The sequence below is a fragment of the Pleurodeles waltl genome, chromosome 5 (assembly GCF_031143425.1).
Source record: "Pleurodeles waltl isolate 20211129_DDA chromosome 5, aPleWal1.hap1.20221129, whole genome shotgun sequence".
In the NCBI taxonomy this organism is placed as follows: domain Eukaryota; kingdom Metazoa; phylum Chordata; class Amphibia; order Caudata; family Salamandridae; genus Pleurodeles; species Pleurodeles waltl.
The window spans coordinates 808,206,945-808,230,938 of record NC_090444.1 but is presented as its reverse complement, the minus strand read 5'-3'; the positions used below and the strand labels follow the sequence as shown (position 1 = coordinate 808,230,938).

Genomic DNA, 23,994 nt, shown 5'->3' with positions numbered 1-23,994 from the left:
AAATCGATGACTGAGAACCATTCGGCATCGCAAGGAATTTGAAACATTATCACAGCTGGATTCGGTACGACAGGGCAGCATTTGACTATGATGTCATTTATTTTTCTCAAGTCCTGCACAAGTCTGAACTTTCCGCTTGGCTTTATTAGTCCCATTATTGGTGAATTACATGGACTGCTTAACACCTCTTTCAGTACTCCCTGTTTTACAAATTCGTCAATAAGTTGAGCAACTTTCATGAGGGTATCTTGTGGCATGTGGTATTGTGGGGTCTGGGGAAAGATTGCATTGGGCTTTACAGCCACTTTCTCTGGTTCCACTCCTTTCATCAATCCCACCTCTTTCCCTGTCATGTCCCACACTTCCTTTCCGACTGTCTCCCGTAATTCGGCTGGAATATCTTCTTCAGTTATCATCGGGAAAAGACAAATTAGAGGATGCTCTTCATCTACAGTTTCCATCTCGTCCCCCTCTACACTGTCCTCTTCTTCCCCATCACTGCTCGTCTGTATTGTTATTCCTTCGTTCGAACACATTATCGAACAACCCAATTTGCACAATAGGTCTCTCCCTAACAGTGCTATCGGGCTTGAGTCACATACCACAAACTGATGTACCCCTTGATAGTTACCGATGCTGACTGGTACCGGATCTGTTATTGGGTTCGTCAGGTGCCTGTTTGCTACTCCCACCACTTGAACTGTCCTCCCTGAGAGTGGCAAATTTGGTACTTCACTGCTCTTAACAGTTGAACGTGTTGCTCCCGTGTCAACCAAGAACGAGACACGATGACCCATTACTCTTCCCTCTACATACGGACCCTTTTGATCAACTTCCAAGGATGCTGCAAGCACACAATCTCCTTCTTCTTCTGAACTTTCACTCTCCCATACATTGTTTATTCCACTCTCACTGTGTAATGGGAACTGTTGTACTGTGCCATTTGTACTCATTACCTGACCCGAGACCTGTGGAGGAACCATCACTTGCTGCTGACTCATTGGTGCCAATGGTATTTGCATTTGCTGATTAGGTACCATAGGTAACTGCTGTTGCATCGGCTGCATTTGCGTCATCTGCATACGAGGCATCTGCATCTGCTGCGGCTGCATAGGTTGCAATCCCTGCAATTGATTTATGGTCTGAAAATTTGGGTTTGGACCTCTCATTTTCTGTCCCCTCATTGTCTGAAATGCATTGACATCATTGTTTTGCTGACCAACACCTGCACCTGCACCTGCACCTTCCTGCACCACCATCGGGCACTCGCGTTTCCAATGACCTACAATTCCGCACACGTGACACGGCATCACCTTCTTCATTGCCTGCACACCCGTCACAACAGTGTTCAAATCCGGACCATTATTCACAAAACCTCCTCTGCCTCTGCCTCTGGCCTGTGGCTGAAACGCCATGTTTCCCTGCAACTGCGGCTGCGGTTGCGGTACCTGTTGTTGGAACCCTTGCATCCCTTGCAAACCCTGCAAACCTTGTAAACCTGTTTGAGCTGCCTTAAGCTGCATCATCATCACCTTCTCTTTCAACCTTTTCTGTTTCACTTCGATTTCGTCGCTACAGTATTTCGCATAATTCAACACCTCATCAATCGGTTTCGATTGCCAACAAATCAAATGCGACTTTATCATCTGACTTATCTCTGGCCTCAGCCCTTCCACAAATCTGAAGACAAAATGGAGCATGTCCTTCGCCTCTATTGTTTCCGTGCCACTGTAATTCTTGAACGCCTTCAACAACCTCTCATAGTAACTATGAATCGATTCTTTAGTCTCTTGGGCAGTTCGATCAATCTTCTGCCAATCCACGTTTTTCGCGGGTACCTTCGTTTTCAAATGCTCAATCACCTTATAGTACAAGCCCATCACCATAGGTGATGGTGCGCCCGTCTCCCTGTCTCTCTCTGGTTCACTTGTCGGCCAACCTACCGCTCTTTTGCAATCCTCCCACAAATCTGCCGGAACCACAATCTCAAAGAGAGTGTTCAGGTCCTCCCAGAGACATTTTGCAAGCTTCACAAACCTATCAGTCTGTTGATACCATTCAATCGGCTTCTCTCTCAGTTTGGGAAAATCGTCCGTAAAAGACTGAATGTCACTCCTGTGCCATGGTACATGTACTAATTTTCCCCCTGCTGTCTCCCTCATTGGTAACATTGTTACTGTATCACTACTCTGCGGTCTTTTCTCATTGTGCTCTGTAGCACTGTCCCTCCTCTTTTCCTTTCTCTTTACCCACCTGCTTTCCCATTTGTCTAAGCACCTCCACACCTGTGCACTCTGCAGCAATTCTCTAAGGTGTGTCTTCATGCCTGCTGACCTCATGTGTTCAAAATCTGTGGTCCCAAAATCTAACCTGTAGCTCCTGCTCAAGTGTTTCATCTTGTCTATGTCAATCCCGTTTCTGTCAGCCGCTTCTTGCAGACTCTTATGTACCTTGTTCACTTCCTTCGTAATCCTGGGACATAGATACCTCAGCTCTTCTTCTGTGTAGGACTCTAACCTGTTCACACCCATGGTCCCATCCACCAATTCTTGTGCTTCCATGTTCAACCTGACCCTATTCATATAGTCTTCTCCTTTCCCACTGGCTGAATTTTGTGTGGAGTTTAGACTGTTGAACCATTGTGTCAACTGTTGCGCATTCACCCCCATCAGCGTGGCATTCACATCGACTGCCATTGATGGTTGCGGCAACTTTTCAGTGCTCGATGTTAAAGGTATTATCAGTGGGGGGCTCGACCTCACCAACGTTGACTGAGCACACATGGGACTAAACTCCATCAAGGATCCGGGTCCATTTGGCTGAGCCGCTATAGGAGTTATCCCTGGAGTGTTTTCTATGCACCTCCTTTCTGTCCCATTCTGCAGCATTGATCCCTGACCGCTCATACCTAAGTTAGGCTGACTATACAAAGGTACCGGTGGACCTACAGTAATGGGTAGTGATATCGCGTCCGGGTTCTGTCCATTTCCCATGTTCTGTGGCATGTTCATGCCCACACCATGGGTCATCATTGCCGGCATGCCCATCTGACTCCCCGTCATCTGAGCATGTGCGTTTCCCCCCTGCATCTGCTTTTGAGGCATCAAAAACTGAGTTGATTCAGCTTGTCCCATTGTTTGGTTGTAACCATTCTGTACTCCCCTTACGGTTGGTTCTAGAATTGTTCCTCCACTGTTGTCACTGCTGTAGTACCCTGGCATCTGCGGCTGATAATTTTCTGCTGGTTTCAACATGGGTACATCTGGATATATTCTCCTAACCTGCGGTATCTGCGGGGTAAACAGTAAACTCGGGTCCTTAGGTCCCGATGACGCTCCTGAACTCTGGGTTTCACTGTTCTGTATCGATGCCGGAGGGGCAGAACTGGTACTTGGACCCTGTCCATCCTCCGCATAAGGTGGTGGACGGTCGTTCAGCAATTGCATTATTAGCTCCTCATCCTCTAACTCCTCTTCTCTTCTCAACTTTTCCTCGTCCTCTCTATCCTTGGAACACTTCCTGTCCGTCTTACAGGTAGCTTTCTTCCCTGTCTCCTCTTCTTCCTTAGTAATTGCTGGAAATAATTTTATCCCCTGCAATACATCTGACCTCCACACCTTCTGTGCATTATCCCATCTAGCATCCGCTAGTGTCTTTTCTACCTTTCTCATCCTGGTCTCAAACTTCTTTTGCTGTTGCTGTCTGGCCATTAGTTCCCAAATCGCTAAAGCCTCAAACTGGGCTGGCCTTGGAGGCACCTTCATGTCGTACATCGTGAATCTCAAATTCTCTAGAATCCTTATATTGAATGTCCCATGTATCGGGAACGCTACGCTCCCATGTTTCTCTGTCAGTTTGTGCCATTGCTTTAGCCAAAGACACGGAGCTACCCCCTTCTCTTCCATTACAATGTAAGCTGGTGTACCCTCGGGCGGCGTCTCCTCTCCTACGCTCGCTTTAATGTAAGACTCCCCCTTCATCGCACTCCTGAATGCTTTAAAGAATTTCATTTTCTCATCTTTTATTCCACAAAGTTTGTAATCAATAGGTGACTTTAATTCCCGGAATACTCTTCGCTTGCCTTTCCCCTTCCAACCGAGTCCCCCGGACTGCGTCCAATCCGTGCGCGACCCTTCTCACCAACCAACCTATCCCAGCGCGGCTCCTAGTGACGTCACACTCACACACACTGCGGCTGACAAAGCCTCGCGGCTAGTCCTCCTTCACTCACCTCTTTTCGTAACAACTTTGCATGTATCGCGAGCTACCAAAAATAAAACAGATCTGTCGGTTTACTACAGGAAGGGTAACACAGTCGCTTCAGGACCTTAGGGACCTTTCACTAGCCTCGGCCGCTATTCCGTCTTTCTCAGTCCCCACATTCGCAAGCAGATCTGACCCGCAGACCTACTCTCAACTTGTCAGTGATCTATTCTAGTGCACTTAGAATCTTGTCAAAGCCCGAAGTCGAAGTTTCTTTCACTCCCTAACACACGTACCGACTCGTTGACCACGCCCGATCAACCTACTAAACCGCCCAGACCACAACATGGATCAACATACTCCGGAGTCTCTTGACCTCGCAGGGCCCGTCTCAACAACAACAACCACGTGGACCTTTTTATGCACAAAGCGCCACACGCACATGAAGTTCGACGACTTCCCTACTCTCACACTCGGAGCCGCACCTCCGTTATTTCTATGAAGTTCGACGACTTCTCTACTTCTACGCTCGGAGTCGCACCTCCGCTATCCTCAAAAAAAAGAAAAATCCTCGCAACCTTTTCACACACCCTGCGGCAATAAGCTGTGCAAGCGCAAAACCCTAGCTTCACTCATACCATCACTAGTTCCGCCAACGCTGATTCCACACCTCCGTTCTCTCCATTCGCAAGCTCCGAGATCCCGGGAAAGTCGCGGTGGACCTAGCCCATCATCATTCTGTCAATCTATTTTACCCAAGAAAAATCTAACTCAACCTGTCAAGTGGGGTCTCAAAATGCGTAACCGTTAATCCAACACCATGTACTCTAGGAGTACAGGGTCCCAAAAGACGAAACCGTCCTCTGCTACCATCTACTGATAGAGCGGTCCGTAATAATAATTTACCTGTATTCGGACGCTCTTTAGGCCGATGAATCTTTTGACTAAGTGGGAACTCTCTGTACTCTTAATCAATCAATTTCATTAAAATCAATAATCAATAACGAACATAAGCAATACCTTGATCGACATAACACTTAACAATTAATCCAGAATACATTTCGGCGAACCCTGACCTTTCAGTCAGGAATAACCACACCAGTTTATTCAAAGTTAGTGAATTTATTTCCCTATATTAACAAAGCTAGCACAATATAGATGTGTCTCAACACCAAATGATAAACATAAATGAACATTAATAGCTGTCCATAGCGGCGAAACAGGTGCAATCTATGTAGCATTTGAATCACAAGGCATTTGATAATAGCAATGCAAATCACTAATACGATAATCTGTAATGAACTAATCGCATACATTTAGTCAGCATAACAAGATCTCAAATTGCATCGTGCGATATATGGAATCCTCGTCTAACCTCAAATTAGCATCGGCATGTGGGACTTCATGCAAAAACAATTTAGCAACATTAATTTAGAAAACTCCTAACTAGGGATCTTACCAAAATCAGCAGTTGGTTACCTAAAGGAAACACAATGCAATTTTACAATTTCCTTTCATATTTACCAATTACGATCAGCAATCAAGGAAGTCTTCGTCTCACAGGTACCGTTTTTCGATCAGCATGGGTACCTTTTCGATCAGCATGGGACGGGGCAAAAGGGCAGGGGTAGACTGGGCAATTGCCTCACGGCGGCAAGGTAAAACTACTACTTCATGCAAAGGGATCAAATCAAAGTTAAATGCTCTAGGGCCAGAATCATTTAAAGTCTTTTCTCTCGATTAGAGAAAGCATCAAAGTCTCTCAAAATGGCGTCGCAGCAAAGTGGGCCATAATAGCTACGAAGTCTACAAAATTGCGGATATCGAGCTGGTAATGGCTGCAATCCTCTCGTGCACCTGGTTTTTATAGACAACAGTTCGAATCCAGTAGGGTCTCCATTGGAGGGTTCATAGGTTAGCTTCAAATTGACCAATCAAAAACGACAGTTCTCAAGCTTTTACTTAAGCATACATTATCCTTGGAGATGGGTACGCAAGTTGCAACATTGTCTACCAATTAGCTCACTTTCAGCTCACTTTCAGAGCCTCCATTGTCCGCACCTGCAAATCGACCTTGAAGTAAAGAGAAAATATGCCAGGCTGGCACGAAACCTTAAGATGTGAACGGTTTCTGTGGAAAAGTACAGCTTCAAGCAAAAATACACGTTTATTAGCACAGTGGAAAAATACGAGCATCTAAACCGTGAGACCAGGCAACTAGGCCAAAGCCTCCGCTAAAGTAATGCTAAGCTAAAACATTTCAAACAAGCAAATCGTAGCACACGTTTATGATTATGTCGGATTAGTGCAATTCTAATACACCACGTTATATAAAGCACGCTTATAAATGATGGCAAACTACTCTGAGGGCACATTTTGTCCCCGTACAATCTTTATTAGTTCGGTTAAAGTCACACATGATTATTTCAGCACTACGTTTAAGCGTTAATAAATCAAAACCTTCATTTTCTGCTTCATCACTGCCTCTAATATAGTGGGAGACTTCAGTGCTATACTTTGGGCATCCTTGACCTGTTTGGTACTACCACGTTTATACTGTACACTGTCCAGTTCTGGCACATTTGTGGTCTTGGCAAAATGACTAATCCTCACCGGCATGTTTTTAACTTCCCTCTTAATAGTTATTCTAATGCTCATACTTGACATAATATTGTACACTTATTGCATATCGTGGACATCCTTGGCATTATAGTGGAAATCCTTGTCATGTGACAGTAATACAGAGGCACCTGAGCCAGAAGCTGTCCTTTTGATGGAGTTGTGTGTGTGAGTACTTTATAAAATGGAAAGCTGATTCTTTGGAACCAAATATGCATTTATTTCCAATAAGTAACTGGTATTTTGAGATCAGAATTGTATTCTTGGTTCAGGTGGTTTGGGAATATTGGCGGTGTTTACCCAAAAGTGGAAATTTGTATTTGACAGCAAAATATGTGTATTTTTCAGAAACTGAGGAGCAGATGATTGGAGGCAAAATTATTACATTTCTAAAACCTATTTAAAGCCGATAGTTGAATTATAATTCTTGTTGAGTTACAGACATACTACATAGCAGGCACATGCTTCTATAAATGTTATTTCATTATACATTAGAGCATTTCATACTGAGAAAAACGTTTATAAAATTACTGTTGGTAACTCTTTCTGATGTCTTTCGGTAATCTTGCATTGGGTATTTGCTTTTATAATCTTAAATGATACATACATTCTATAGCTATGTTTGCAGGGTACCCAGACTCTACTAATTAAAGATGTTGTCCAAAAGCTTATTAACATAGCCATGGTTGTTCATTTGGTAGCTTGACAAACACAGTAAGAGTTCTCAGATAATTAGAAAACTGCACATACAAAATAAAACTTAAAAAGGCAATTTAGCATTTGACGATAAACCATTTTGTGGTCATAAATTACCCTTACGATACAAAATGTGTATTTAGGACGGAATTACTAAATCCAAATTTCTTGAATTTTGCCACGGCAAATTCAGATAATAACTGAAGAAAATCATCTGGTATGGAATATTTCTGAGGGGATAATTATAAGGTTTGGGGTAAGAAGAGGGTAACCAGGCAAAAGGCATCACGCGGCTTGAGGAATGTGGCGAACAACCTTACATTTGAAGATTTGTGGATATTCACTAACATCCTGAGTGCCTGTTCACGCTCAATATGAGTGCTAAACCTAACTGGTAAAATATTCTGGTGTGTGTAAATTGGGGAGGCATTTCCCAAGCACAATAATTCTTACGTTTCTTACGTTACTGGATGTCATCACATATGAAATAAGTTTCTGTCACGTGGAATTAACCTTATACTCTCAACTTTCCTGCTGGTGGGAAGTCTTCTGTTTAGGGGTAGGTGCAGAATGAGAAACTGAAGGTTTTCTTGTGCAAAGGGTTTGTGAACGCCAACTTTATAAAAATACTAGACGTAAACCTCACTTATTTTTCAAGAGCAAGGACATCATTAGGCCGTTATAACTAGGTAACTAAAAAAAGAAGATGAAATAATATTTCCAAGCCCACGAACAATGCTATGCCTTGCAAATCAATCATTGTGAGAACGATCTGCCTGACACCCCAATCAGATTTTAGAGAAGGCTGCAGCACAGGTACAGTTAGGATGCAGTTTGCATCATAGATAATGTGGACTCAGGTCTGCTAACCCCACTGGACCTTTCCGCAGCATTTGATGTGGTGAATCACCCCAGCCTCATCAAAAGAATAGCAAGGGAGTACAGGGAAAGGACCGAAGGTGGGTCACCTCTTTCCTCTAAGACATACACAGGAAATTCATCAGGGTTTTATACTTGCCCAAAAGCTTTACAACATCTACATAGAACCCCATGGCTTTATTCAGAAATACATCAATATTTTCTATCATCACCACACTGATGACAAATAGCCATGCCTCAAAATATCCTCACCTGACGAGATCACACCCATAACATCCATCTTAGCAGCAACTCACTTCTGAATGAAACGACAATTTCTGAACCTGAACACAGGGCATACATAATTTCTCCCTACCTCACCTCCACAAAGTTACAATCTGATTCAGCAATGGTAATATCCTAGTCTGTAAACCATAGCTCATTCGACTACATTAAATATCTATGCTTTACCCTGGACAAACAAATCAACATACAAGTCCACATCAATGCACAAGCAAAAACGTGTGAATCATCAACTAACCTACCTATAAGTTATCAAACACTACATCCTGCAATACTGCTTTAAAGCAGTAGTCTAAAGCCTAGTTATATCTAGACCAAACTATGGAGTGGCGTTACTATCCAGGATACTTAAGACAAACCTCGTTCCTTTGAAGCAGACCTTCATGCTGCAATCAAGCTTGTGCAAATGTCTGGATTAAACCTTTACTTATCTCTCTTCAATTGCTAACTGTCGAAGCAAAAAGTAACTTCAAGCTGGGTTGTATTAGTCACAAAGCACCTCTAAAACGTAGCCAAACAACTCATACCATCTGGCACCCATCAACTTCCCCGGAGCACAGATGTCAAACTCCTGAAAATTACTCTTTTCAAGAAACTGAAAACACGAGTTAAATCACTCCTTGAAGGTGCTGCAAACACCTGGAACTCATTCCACCCAAAATACCTACAGACCCAGTCTATGACAGTTTTGAGAGAGGGCTGAGATCACTAATGCTAGAACTGTAAGCTTTAGAGTCGTCTTCCCCAAACTTAAACTTTTTGCCTTACGCCTCCTATTTTTGCTACCCAGTGCTAAAGGGCTCGAGCTCTTGCTTTTAAACGTGGTGAAATCCGCTTATACCCACCTGGAACATTTAATTTACTTATAAGTCTCTTGTAAATTAGTGCTACATGTACCCTGGGCCCGTAAATTAAATGCTTTTAGTGGCCCTGAATCACTCATTGTGCCACCCACTTATGTAGCTCATTAAACATGCCTCAGGCCTGCCATTGCACCATGTGTGTGCAATTTTAAACTGTCATTTCAATCTGGCAAAATAAACCTTTACATGGCCTAAATCTACCTTTTTCATACATATAAGTCATCCCTAGGTTAGGCTCTAAACAGCCCATGGGCAGGGTGCAGTGCATTTAAAACTTTGGGCATGTACCTTCAAGTTTTACACGTCATGGTAGGGAAAAACTCCTAAATTTGTTTAGCACTACTGGGAGGCCTATGTGTCCCATAGATAACATTGAGTTGCCTTATTACAGGAGGTACTTCAGGCCCTGCAGCAGGTGGGACTGACTGTCAAGGCCAGTAAGTGCCAGATAGGTCAGGGAACTGTACCTCAGCCACATGGTGTGTGGGTCAAGGGGCTGCTATTCAGGCCACGACTGAGACTATCCTCATTTAATAACATCCCAAAACTCAAACTGAGTTGAGGGCCCTGGCTCTCAATGGATATTACAGGATATTTGTTAAGGGGTATGGCACCATTGTTGCCCCCTTCACTGAGCTGACTTCCTACAAGCAGTTGAAAAAGGTAACTCACATAAGTAGCCCCTTAACCATGTCTCATGCCTTCTATTGCAATGCCTGTGTGTTCAGTTTCACTGCCACTTCGATTTGGCATATGAAACTACTTGCCAAGCCTTACATAATCCTTTCATTACATATAAGTCACCATTAAGGTAGGCCGTAGGTAGCCCATAGGGCAGGGTGCTATGTAAGTGAAAGGCAGTACATGTACTTGTAAGTTGTACATGTCATTGTGGTGAAAAACTCCCAAAGTATTAGAAACCAGCTTCTATCATAGGCCAGCATTGAACATTCCCTTATGTAATTTTAAGAGGTAATTTCTGATCTGAAAGGAGTGGATTTTTCATGTTTGGTATGGTTGGAATGGTAGTGAGAGATCCTGCCTACTGGTGAAGATGGATTTAACATTACTATTTTAGAAATGCCACTTTTAGAAAGTAGGCATTTCTCTGCACTTACTGTTCTCTGTGACAGCATGTCTTCAATCCACATCTGGTTTGTGCTGGTTGACGAATCTCCGTGTGCATTCCGCCCAGACAGCCATAAACACAGGACACTCAGCTGCATCTCCATTCATCTATGTACTGATGGGTCTTCCTGTGCAGGAAAGGTGGGAGGGCCCTCACTTACATTTTCAAGGGTAGTGGCTTAACCCCAGACAACAGACTGATAACCCCCTACAAATCTCCTGGGAGACAAGGCTGCATTGAAAGGGGAACTGGTGCACTTCAAAGCCACTTTTTGATGTCTCCTCCACTTCAAAGGCACATTTGGGTACATACACTGGGTCTACGACCCTCTAAAAATCAGACAGTTCTGGACCTACAAATGGACTCTGTCAGAAGAACTGCAGTGCTGTCCAAAAGACTCAGCTGGACTTCTTTTCTGGAAGGACTGCTCTTCTGCTTGTTGCCCTGCTGCTTGCTGCTTCCTGACATTGCTGGAAGGACTTTGCCTTCCCACCACAAGTGATCTACAAGGACTTGTCAGCTTGCCTTCTGTTAAGAAGCCTCAAGGCCATCAGAGAGTTTGTCTGAAAGATAAAATCCATGCCTCAACACCTGTCTTGTGGCTGAAAAATTGACACAATGTCTGTCTTGTGGCTTAAAAATCAACGCAATGCCTGCAGAATCGATGCAGCGCTTGCCTCATGGCCAAAAAAGGGATGCAGCACCTGCAGAATCGACGCAGCGCCTGTTTCACCCCGGTTCCATCAACACAGCGCATCTGGATTTTCCATGCATCATCCTCGGACTTCAATTAGTCATCAATCCCGCACTGCAGTAAGGAACTGAAGCTGCATGTCTGGAAATCGACACGTCACCTCCTGTACCAGCAAGGAACTGACGCATCATCCTACCCGCAAGGAAAGAAGCAATATATCATCTCTCCTGTGCAGTAAGTATTGCTTTGTTTTTTCGGTGCCTCACCTCCCCTGTGACCTACATCGTCTTTGTTTTTGACGCATGCTAGGTACTTGGTGCTAAAGAGATACATACATTGATTCCTATGGATTAAGACTCACTCAAATCTCTAAAAAGTGATATCTTGACCTGCGTATATTGGGCATCTGTTGTTGTGGTCTTGTTTTATTCAGATAAATATTATCTATTTTTCTAAGCTGGCGTGGAGTTCTTTTTGTGGTATTTTCACTGTGTTATTGAATGAGTTATTGCACAAATACTTTCCACATTGCCTTCTAAGTTAAGCCTGCCTGCTCTGTGCCAAGCTACCAAAGGTGAACACAGGATCATTTAGCTTGTGTTTTGACTTACCCTGACTACAATTGCAGTCCCTCCTTGGACATGGTGCATACCTCTGCCATCTAGACACCCAATTTCTAACACTACTGCAGGGCAATGTTTAAGAGGAAGCAAAGTATGTACATATGATGGAGCTTCTACGCAAACCACTTTATACTTTGTCATTTTCTGTACGTTTTATAAATTACCTGGAGCACATTTTTTAAAACAATATGTATCATGTTTTAAACCATGTAGACCTGCTTTTTTATACTTTTATCTTTGCAAAATGCAATCATTTGTTTTGTAGTTTTAAGTTTTGTAAATAGTGATGTGAGGATTAGGAAACCCTCCGAATGACATGAAAGCAGAGAGTATTTGATCTAAAGTTGTATTGTTTTCATTATTCTCTTTTTGTTTTTTTTTTTGTTTTCTTTTATGGTTGTGAAATGCTAACCAAACAAAGATTATTTCACTGACTGTCTGAATGTTAGGTTGATGTAAGGTTGCACGCTGGATGAGCCATATCACAATCATTAAAAGACAATCTCAATTATTATCTATATTTAGGTCCCAAAAGGAGGTCTATGGATTGCTAGAGATGGAGCATCGACAACTGGGAATTTGTACAGGCTGCCATAAGCGTTGGGCTATGGGAATTTACTTATGGGAGGTGTTTTATCAAAATATCAAAGTTTTAGTATCAACATGCACTTATGTCAACTCCACAAATCGGCTACAACATATTGACAGTGTAATCATATATAGTGCTAGGAATAGTAAAGCCATGCCTTCAAAGTTCCATCAAACTGCCTTCTTGGTAATTATCATCAACTGCTACTAAGATGGGCAGGTAATCATATTTTAGAAAGCAGCTGAGGAACACCTTGATAGTCTGTGTTACTCAGAACTAGTTATTTTGAATCTAAATGCACCTGTGTTATTCAACGCACACACACACACTCACACAATGCCCCAGCGAAAAAGAGACAGAAAACGAACTGTTAAGGTTTACCACTAATGTTTTGTGGATTACTAAAGTGCTTCCGAAAGTATTGGCTGGAAGAAGTAAACGTAGTGTATGGTATAATTTAGTGGACGTGCAAAGCCTAATTTCTCTTTTTCCTTGTATGTATTTCCTTCTATTTTCATGCTGTACCTTTTCACTGTCATTTCAATTCTTTCTCCTCTTTTATTTCATAACTTCAGAAGAAAGTTGAAGCTATTCACCCTTCTGCTTTCTCACCTTATTCCAATGAAACTAAGGTTAGTGCCATGGAGCAATACTGGTTTGATGGTTTTTATTTTTGGTTATGTCATTCTTTTAAACATTCTGCATGCTGAGTTTGATTATCATTGTAACATTATTGTTGATTCAAGCATTTTTTCTTGCAGTCATGTTGGCCAAAACATAGGAGGATAAATGGTACGCTCATTGGTGGGATATGTGAACCATGCCAGTGTTATGGCCATGCAGACACCTGTGATGATCACACAGGAGTATGTAAGGTAAGTGGAAAGAAACCACAATCTGACCTGTAAAAACCCATGCACATGAACAAAACTCATTTGGAATGACTGACCAGAGAAAAACGTTGTTTTTGCAGAAGATTTCAAATGCAAATAGTTTTGAACATATGTTGTTAAGCATTGTAAATGGCAGTGCAAATTTATTCTGGCCGTGATATCATCTGTGCAATCTAGAGGTGCAAGATTGGATAGATACAATGTTAATAATACTGTCCCTCATGTTACAGGTAGGTTAGGACATTTTTGCATTGTGCGGGTGAAATCAAGCAAAATATGCAGATGTAGTCTTAGATTTACTGGTGCATTGCATTGGTTTTACGTTACTTTTGTAATACAAACCAAACGTAAAGTGATAAGGTGGGAATAACTATTCAACCCAAATCTGGATTTTGCATTGAATAGTATACCAAAGTAATGCAAAGCTGCACAAAGCACTGCCTTACATTACTTTGCGTCAGGGGGCTGTTCAATGGGTGGTACATGGGTGTTCTCATGCAACCGCCCATGGGTTTTGTCACAAATCCCTATCTACAAAGAACTGTAGGCAGAGTTTTTTTGCCAAAATCCTATGCATCCTCGAGGCAGGTGCAATGAGGGGAAATGTTTTTATTTCTCCTTGTTTTTTCCTACTTTGCATATGTGCTGCATGTTACAGCACACATACAAAGTGGCAAAAACCTTAAAGCATAGTTTTAGTACCCTAAGGGACACCTACCTGTAGAAAGTCTATGCTCTAGAGAATGTAGAAGCCCTTGCACTGTGACACAAGGATGTCCGTGTTGGCACCTGACTGCCAAAATTATGCTAACTCAGGCAAAAGGAGAACAGCGCCACATCTTAGTAGATATGGGGCTATTTTGCTCTCTCCCTTTCACACAGGGCAGCAGCTCTAGTTGCTGCGCTTCGCCATGTACCTTCTTAGTGGATCCGGCCCTTACTGTTACATGAATTTAGAAAATTTCACATGATTTTACTTCACACAATATTGCATGGTTTTCACCCAAGGGAGACAGGTTCAAGCAGAATATCTCTTGTGAGAACAAAAGTATGTCCGGGAAACATTTCTTCTTTAAGGTAAAGTCCTACTACTATATCACTTGACTTATAAATGGCCTCACATTCAATATTTGACAACAGCTAAGATAATTTTGGTCAATTTCACTAAACAGTTTTGCAATTTCGCCCATTCTCTAGTTGCAAGTCTGTATCACACTTACCATCAAGCAGAAATTGTAAAAAAAACTGCCTCTGGTATGAAGGTAGGACAGAATTACTTTTTCAAATTCCAAGAGTTTGAAAGTCAAGTCGTACCACAACAACTTATAATTTATTCATTTACTTCTTAATATAACCGAAATAAAAAACAAATAGGGCACAATATGTGCGTCATAGCTCAGACCAGCAATTTAAATTCACAACTTAGGAAAGAGCAATGGGGGGCACTCACTTGTCAAATGACACCAAGATTAGATTTTGAACACAAGCATATGTTCATTTTAAGTGCATTTGTTTGATATCATCCAAACTTAACTCGAAATTTTAGAGATTTTTTTCAACAGCAATGCAGTTTCTCTCACAAAATGGCATGTTTCCATACACAAAGTTAAGTGAAATCATGATGCTTTTCTTTGTCTGTTAAATTCACGCTAATGTCTCACATGTATTATTAACAGCTAGGGACCAGTCATCGCAGTACAATAGAGGATAGGGTATTGCATTTAGAGACATGAGGATCAATTTGCGAAAATATGTGCCTGAGCAAACTCCCATGTTAGTGGTTCTGCAAGTGCACGTTTAAATTACAGATGGAACTGCCGATGTTTGTTTAGCCCCTCTGCTTTACAGTCTGCACAAGCACACATTTCGCACCTGCACAATATGAAGTGGGCGTTCCCTCATTTGTGTGGAGTGGCTGCTCTCGCAGTGGTAGGGGGAACTCTTGCACAAAAACATGGAGTGGAAGCTTGAAATGGCACTCATTTCCCTCTGCCAAGAATGTGTAAAGAGTGCATGCTTTGGCGAATGCGAAGCTCTTTTTTAGTCTGCACTCGGTGCACCCAATGACTGCACCAGCGCTAACCAGAACTGTTCTCCTGTTTGCAAATCCTGTCTGCACTTGCTGAAATCAGTCTCCAAAATATCTACTGCAAAGGGGTCAATATAATTGTGCAGACTTGCCAAATACTGTAAATACCTTCTGAATCGTTATACTGTCTACATTTATGAGGGCAGTTGTTTTGTGTGTGTATGAAATAAAAAAAGAGATGCACAAACCCTTAAGGAACTCCGTTATAATTGCCATATAAAGTAAACCCACTCGACTAAGATGTCACTTCGGACATAGTTAAAATATTTGAACTGAATATCGAAGGGATATATTGTAAAACTGTCTGAACTGGTGCAGAAGGTGATTGCATCTCCTAGTTTCGAGGGATTGTTTATAATAATTGCCATCCCAATCATGTCTGTTATCTATTGTTTGGGAACACACCTACGTCAGGGGTCCTGGTAGATCTGTATAAATACATTGCACTTTAGACAGATAATCAGAAGGATTCCGACCAGAGGGCATCGCCACCATCGCTGATACCGATGCTGCAGTCATCTTAACGCTGACCCAGTCTTTGTGTCCCTGCAGAGTCTGAGAGATAGAGACCTCATTCCGAGGTAACGAGGGTTGGGGGCTCCTTTCATGGACATGGCATTGGCAGATTAGGTTTAGCAAACCCAGCTCTCCTTTAGGTAGGAGGTTAGGCCTATCACATTAGGATATTAGGGCATATTACATCTCATATGTCTTTTACATGCATTTCAAGATGGTGGAAGTCTTTGTAATGATGACTCTTGTCTTCACAATTCTGTTTCTTGCATTATTCATTATCCTAATCATTGCAGCCCATGCAACTTATCGCAAATTGCAGTTGTGTTAAATAAAAACGATTGAAACTTTACTGCATCTTTGTCATTGCCTGTGTTTGTATGAGACATGATATATCTGTGAGAAAAGGGTAGTCTCAGTTTAACCACGACACTCCCTGAGTTCTCTTATTCTCGAATCCATGCATAAAGGCTGCCACAAATCACCTTTTATTATTGTGTTTCTGGTGAAGTGCTGCTAGTGAGCCGGTAAGGTTGGGATAACAGTTGCGATTTGTTGTATGATAGGCATAGTCGCCTACAAACAAAAGTACTGTCATCCTTTAACCAGCAGTCTTGGCTAGAGCAAGAGTCAAAACTACGACACATCTTCATCCTTCAGGAGATTTTCCTTCATAAACTCTTCTAATTTTAGTTTTTCAGATCCTGCAACATTCACATGTAGATTTTACTTTTATTTTCGTCACTTTTGTTGATATTCAGTCACATAGATATTACAGAATGAAAACACTGAACCACTACACATACAAAATAAATAAAATATTTACTAGTACTTTAACAATGGCCTAGATCTACACTACATAATTTGCTACCCCTTGCAAACCTTAATTTGGAGTCTATGCACAGGAGGAGACAATAATATGGGTGAACACTTCCAGAACTGTCGCCCTTTTAAGGTCAAGGAGACTGTCACTTGGTTTTCCTGCCGGGGACACCACGGTGAGACATGGAGGTCTGGGACAGGGAAAGACATGATTAATTGTCACCCTTAATCTTTCCTAATCTCAAATCTATTAAAAAGATGAACCAGCTGTGGTATCACAGACCACTACTCACTTACATGGCTGTAAGAGATCATCGTATATCACTATGCTCCTTTTTCTCCTTACTTGCCCAACAATTATTTGGTTGCAGAAGTTGTAGAGGAAATATCTAACATCTAACATTTTTATTTGGGTCAGTCGTGCTCAGAAGCAAATATTTTCTGTGATGGCAAAGATGTCATGTCCATGCTCATTTTAGCTTTTTATACAGACCTGAAGTTGAACTTACATGTACAGATTGCTTCATTCGCAAATGCAAGATCTTCACAAAAACAACATTTACACTCTTTAAACCCAGTTACACATGCAAAACCTTATCTCATGATGATGTAGTATTGAGGTTGAATAAATCCCTTCTTTAGGGTGAGGGCATTCCTGATGGGGATGTCTTGGAATTTTTGGTACACTAACAAACTTGAAAGTTTGCAGGTATACACAAACTTTGTTTTAACCCATTCATACCCTTTTACTGGTCCAAGTGTTGTAATAAATCCCATTCGAAGAGGGAATAGGAACTCAACATCCCCATATTTGCTCGGTCCCCTACAAGGAAAAATATTCTCCCTCTGCTGAAACAAAAAGAAAAATGTGGAATTGTACATATGAGAAAACATTTCCATACAATTACGTGTGCAAGTGCTTCTACGTGGTGAACATTTAAAATTCACAAAAGGCTCTCGGTGATAAACGTGGAAACCTTTAGCTCTTGAAGGTTGCCAGAAGTCTTATAAATCTTTATGGATTCTAATAAAGTTACACTTACAGAATTCAATCAACATTATAGATACTGGGATATGTTAAACAGGCTCAATCTAGGTACAGCGATTAATTAATAATCCAGGAGTCTCTTTTACCTACATACAAGGGGAAATAACATTACATGATTGAACAATGATCTGTTAATATGAATGAGTTCACAATTGAACCAGCATTCAGCATCAGCCGTGAACATTTGCAACAATACATTCAGGCTTCCTCTGAAACACATTAGCTGATACAGTGCACATAAATAACATCATGAAAAGGAGCACATTTTTGTATATTTAATGACGGAGAAAAACATAGAATGAGGGAGAAAACACACATGCAGTCAAAACCTCTAAAAACAGGCTTCTTTCAGCACTCAGGGCAACCAAAGCCCTACTTATGCTAACTGAAACACTTGAAAATGTACATTAATCTTTATTACTAAGTCTGCTATAGCATCCCCCAGCCAAAGGCTTTTTAACTCATCCCAAACATACTGCACTACTCTATAATACATAATTCATTATTTTTGTCTTCGTCTTGTCTTCCAAGGTTTTTAGTTCATCAATAACTTTGATTTCATATTTTCCTGTTCGATCCAAAGTTGCTGACTTCTTTTTAAACTAAATTTCATTTTATTTTCAAAGTAAGCAAATTCAAGATGTTTTAATAGAAGATATGAACCAATTATACTAAAAGGAATTATGACAGTCATGTTTCATCATACCTCCACCCACATCACAAAATCACTCACAAATTTTTACTATTCCCTTTCCAATCATGCTGAACCATGAACCAATCACTTCTTAAGCACCATTTTCTCACAAAATTTTAGCTTTGTGCAAAACATTGGTTGTGCTATTATGCTCATCATTAATTATCACGCTTTGATCAGGCACATGTGTTCAACACTGCTGAGCCTTCAATGCACCTCACAAACCACCTTCTTTTGCAAGTGATATATCCCAAGCCATACAATTTTGGATGATGATTGCACTGGCGTCTATCATATCTACATTAATGTTAGCTAATGCACTTGCAGTACTAGTAGCTAATCGATCTACCAATGTAGACAACTTCCTAATATTCACATTTTTCAAAGCCACAACAGCAAGAACAATCAACACGCCAAATATGTCCATTAGCAATTGACCAAAACCACATTCCATTCATTCTCTGAAAAATTATATAATTTAATTCACATGGTACACTTAAGGAAAAACTAATTCCAAATAGTATCACCCTACCTAGTTATTTGTTATAATAATAACCTGTTTTGCCACAGATATGATGAATACTATTAAAAATGGGATCTTACCCAACATATATTATTTTCGAACTACATGAATAAACATGCATTCACTCATATACCTATAAGGACATTCATTTATTCTGATCATTTCTGAAATTTCCCAATCATTAGGTTTCTCTTGCAACATGCAAACACTCCTTTCTCATTTTGGTTATTTCTAAGTCTAAGATGTATTTTTAAATTATTAAATCTCTCCTCAGCTTCATCCTATAATTGACTCTATCTCACTTCTTCAGCATTTCACCAATTTTCACTCTCTTCTTATTAAAATATGCAATTAAATTATAGTCCACATCACTCGACTTGCACACTCTTTTCATTTGTAATATTTGTTATTGTATGTAGCATAATGGGTATATTTGTATTATTATTATTTAAATTAATTAAGGCCAGATTTTTAACCTCAGGCATTTCTTCAAATGATAAAGTGAAATGCACTCGAGCTCCACCAATATATCTTGTTCCACTAAAATCAAGAGTTAAATACTATAGGACAATGCATGCGATACAGGAAGCTGACACCAGAACAGAGTCCTTTTTGTCTGGCACATTCAATGCTAGTCAGTTACTCCATTATAAAGAAAGGACGATGTATTTTCACCAAAGATATGTAAACTGCCACCGGGCTCAAATCAACCGTAAAGCTCTAGCGTCGGATGTGCGGACAAAAAGGATTTGGCAGTGCTGTTCTAGGAAGTTGATGTTCAAAGTAACAATTTTTGTGATTTAATCCAATGTGATAAAATATTGTGCCTGCTAACACATCACACTTTGTTGAATATGCAAAAAATCTCTGGAAGCAATCCCAAAACATACGCTGAAACAAAACCAGAAATAACCTCTTTCATGGGGTTTTCAATGCCACTGTACTGTTTGCAAATCTGCATTACCATCTCTTAATGTGCATGTGCTGGTTCATTTGGGTCTTATGTTGGTCTCATAATCGTTAAACAATGCACTTGTTTCTAGGAAACCTCTGTTTTCAAATCATCAATCACCACTTTATACTTCTGCACAACAATCAGAGATGGCTTAGGTTGAGGCGCTTTCCTGTAAGGCGCTTCAGTTGGCCAATTTACAACTGACATACACTTGTGCAATACATTTCATAGGACAATAATTTCAAACAATATATTTAAATCTGTCCAAAACACCTTAGAAACAGTCACTAACCTTGCCACCTCTGTGTACCACTTCACTGGTTCTTCTCTAAACTTTGGAAAATTTGTTGTAAATGTATAAAGATCACTTCTCGTCCTTGGTACACGCACATATGCTCCTCCAAGCACTTCTCTCAATGGAAACCCTTTCTTGAGCATCACATCACATTCATAATCTCTCACACTTGAATTCCTGTTGTGTTTACTCAGAATTAGCAGGTGGTTCTAGTTCTGACGACTCTTCTAAAAAATGTGCTAGGTCTTCTGATTTAATAATTGTCTCTATTACCTCTATGTCAGTATTCTGTAGTGTTGTAGGATTTAAATCCAGTAATGCACTTATTGCCCAACCTATTTTATATGCTTTTCATATTTTCTTTTCTGCCGCATCCACTTTAATATTTTTAGCCAACTGTTGAAGGTTTTCATCTGCTTGATGAGCATATTTTCTGCCTCTGCACCCGACAGGGTTAGCATCAACAACAACTTCTGTATGGAGTTCTGGATCAAAATATGCTATTTCCGTAATGTTCTCAATAGCTTTGTTTGATTCTCTTAAAGCTTTGTTTGCATTCTTGTGACCAATGAAATGAAATATTCTTTTTTATAAATTTTCCCAATGGAGCACTCACAGTGGCAATGCCTCTTATGTATCTAGAAAAGTAAATGGCCATGCCAAGGAATGAACGTAACATGGAAACATCTTGTGGGGTCTTACAGTAGACAAAGTTTGCTTTCTTGTGAGATCAGGTGTCATACAACCATCAGAAAAGATATGGCCAAAGAACTTCAGCTTTGCCTTATTGAATTCACATTTCTCAGCATTCAAAGTTAAACCTGCATCAACCAGTAAATGAGACACTTGCTTGAGAGCTTTATCATGTTCATTCTGTGTAGCTCACAAAACTAATATGTCATCAATATAGTTAAAAGCATTCATGATAGGCTGTATGATACGTCAAATGACATCTTGAACATCTCTGCAGCTGATGAGCATTCATTTTCTAGTTTACTGAGATCGGTCCTATATCAGCAGCTGTGCTGAAACTGACTAAATAGGCACTCGACATTGTACCTAGAAGCACATGAATGGACACTTGTACTTTTGTCTTCTAGTGTTTCATCATCGCTATGAATGATCTTTGACTTACTAATGGTGTTGATGCAGTTTATGTGTATGCATCAGTTTTCAGTGGCATCAGTTGCAGTAATGGAGATAGTTCATTATATTTCGGGTCAGGCATAATGTTTATCGACGCACCACTGTCGATAGTGAAATGTATTGAACAACCATTACTTTCAGTGGAATATTCCAACAATGTTTGAATGATATTGGTGCTTTTTCAAGTCGACTTTTCTTTGACTGATATTTCTCTTCAAATGCGGCCAGTGCCACCTGCGCACATTTTTCTGAGGGGACCATCTACAGCACAATCATCTTCTTCACTTTCACTTCATATTGAATGGAAGAACTTTTTGATGATGAATTAGATGACAATTGACTTAGTTTGGTGGTGATAAGTCTCAACTGGTGTCGCTTGGCCTTGTGGGCGTGCGTTGAATGTCACTTCTGGAATATTCAGGCAGCCAATTTTTCTTCTCACCTTGATGCACTTACTTTTTCCTTTGCCTTGCAACCCATTATAAATTGGTTCTTCTTCCCACAGCCTTTGCAAATCTGTCCAATGCTGGACATTTAACTTTGTATGAAATTACAATCCACACCTGAAACACAACTTATTTTTCTGTGGAGATATCACCTTGTGTCCTTCAGCTTTGTGTTTCTACTTGCTTTTAATGTTCATGGCTGACTCACGTTGGGCATCTCTAACCTCCATGTCAGCAGCTTGTCAGCTATGGCAGCCAGGAGGACACATTCCATGACTAAGAGTTTATCTCAGCATTCGTTGTCCGAATGAACCTGTCAGGCATCCGTCAATAACTCGGAGATGTATTCCTCATCATTAAGTTCATTTACACAACAGTGTTTGATGAGCATATCCAGACTCTCAACAAATTTTGGCCATGGTTTCACTAACTTTCTGTCATTCCTGACTGAAAATGTTACTTTCTATGTTTGGCATGAAATTGAATTTGAGATTCAAGACTTCTTTGATTTTAAAGTAGGTAATTTCATCAGCTTGCAGCATTATGACTTCTTTTTACACCTTTTCCAGCAAGAGTCTTGAGGTATTTGGTGATCTTCTTGGTATCTGTTCCTTCTAGAGCATCTCTATCCAAGCAGTCCATCCATCACCAATGTTTTGATTTTGGCAGCATCAAATGGTGGTGGTGGTTTCGGGAAGACAGCAACATTACAAGTGTTTGAGGATTGGCTGATAATGAAAATGGAGTTCTCTCCAATGCTGTCTGCAGTCCATTAGGACCCGCTTCTTCTGTGCCATCTCTAAAGCTCTGTGATGTTCTGGGTCATCATGGACAGTCTGTGAAACTCCAACCTATTTCAAGGTTTCCATTGGAGCCCTTTACTTTTTGGAGACTTTGGGAGTTGTGATGAGCCATCTCCCAGCAGCTTTGGTGGTGTCCACTTTAGGTATTTGACAGCTCATTAAACACAACCCTGTGCTTCTTCTTCGCCTGCTGCTGAGGTCATAGAGTTCTTCTTCTCGAGGCTTAGGTAAGTTTAACAACATTTTGCTTTATCATCAATTGTTCTGTCAGCTAATGCGTTTATGTATCCTACTCACACTTGATTGTGGTAGTTTCAGCGCTTCTTTTCTGTATATGTTTGTGGCAGCCTTTAGTGTTATCACTCCATAGTTTTATGTTGTGTAGTAGCGTAGTACCGCTCTTTATGGCCTTGCCAGCAGGTTCTTGCCTACGATATGTAAACTTCTCAGTGAAACTTTCTTTATCTTCAAATGCTTCACACCAACTATAGCTGCGCTTTAACTCTTTATACTCCAAATGTCGACTCCAATAACTACACCACAATCAGGGGATGGGTACTACAAATTTCTATGCATCTGCGTGTAACTTCAAACTCAGCATTCTAAATCTGCATTCACTTCCCTACATTCTAACACTTACGTCACAGTTCTACTGAGTCTTTCAGGAGCCAAAAGGATTCCATCATTTATAACTCACATGACACAATCTACTGGTATTCAGGATGGAAAACCAATCTCACCACAGATTAGAGAAATATTCAGATTACTTTTAATCACTCTAGATAGGGTTTCGACTAGGGCTTGTTCTGTTCCTAAAAGAGAGAGATTTTATAAAAAAAAAAAAACTATCCAGTACTTTCACATAATACCAGTAATACAGAATATATTTACACTCCACCATCAAAGAACATATGCTTACCCCATACAATGGTCTTCTTCGCCAATGGGGAGTAGGTGCACCAAAACTGTAGCTTACCATATTGTGTGGAATATCCTTGCCTCTGTGAATTTAACGGAATTGAAACTTTCCTTTGTGATAGCTAGGACTTTTTATGTTCTTTGTAAGGACAGGAGGCTCAGATTATGTAAGTTTAAAGCTTACTTACTACCAATGATATATTTGTTTCTGGTTTGAAATAAAACTTCTTTAAAGTAGAATCAGATGACCAATTGGCTGCATTAAGAGTGTC

General features: G+C 40.7%; 1 protein-coding gene across 7 annotated transcripts in view; it reads left to right on the top strand.

Moving 5' to 3' along the window:
• LAMA2 (laminin subunit alpha 2) overlaps positions 1-23,994 on the top strand; it is a 3,379,260-nt gene that overhangs the window by 1,571,204 nt on the left and 1,784,062 nt on the right. For 4 of the 7 annotated variants that reach the window (XM_069234826.1, XM_069234825.1, XM_069234824.1 and 1 more), the window contains exons 16-17: positions 13,153-13,209; positions 13,339-13,452. In XM_069234826.1, the coding sequence (XP_069090927.1) occupies positions 13,153-13,209; positions 13,339-13,452 (171 nt within the window). The remainder of the gene's footprint in view (positions 1-13,152; positions 13,210-13,338; positions 13,453-23,994) is intronic. The other 3 variants (XM_069234829.1, XM_069234828.1, XM_069234823.1) reach the window with 1 other exon arrangement.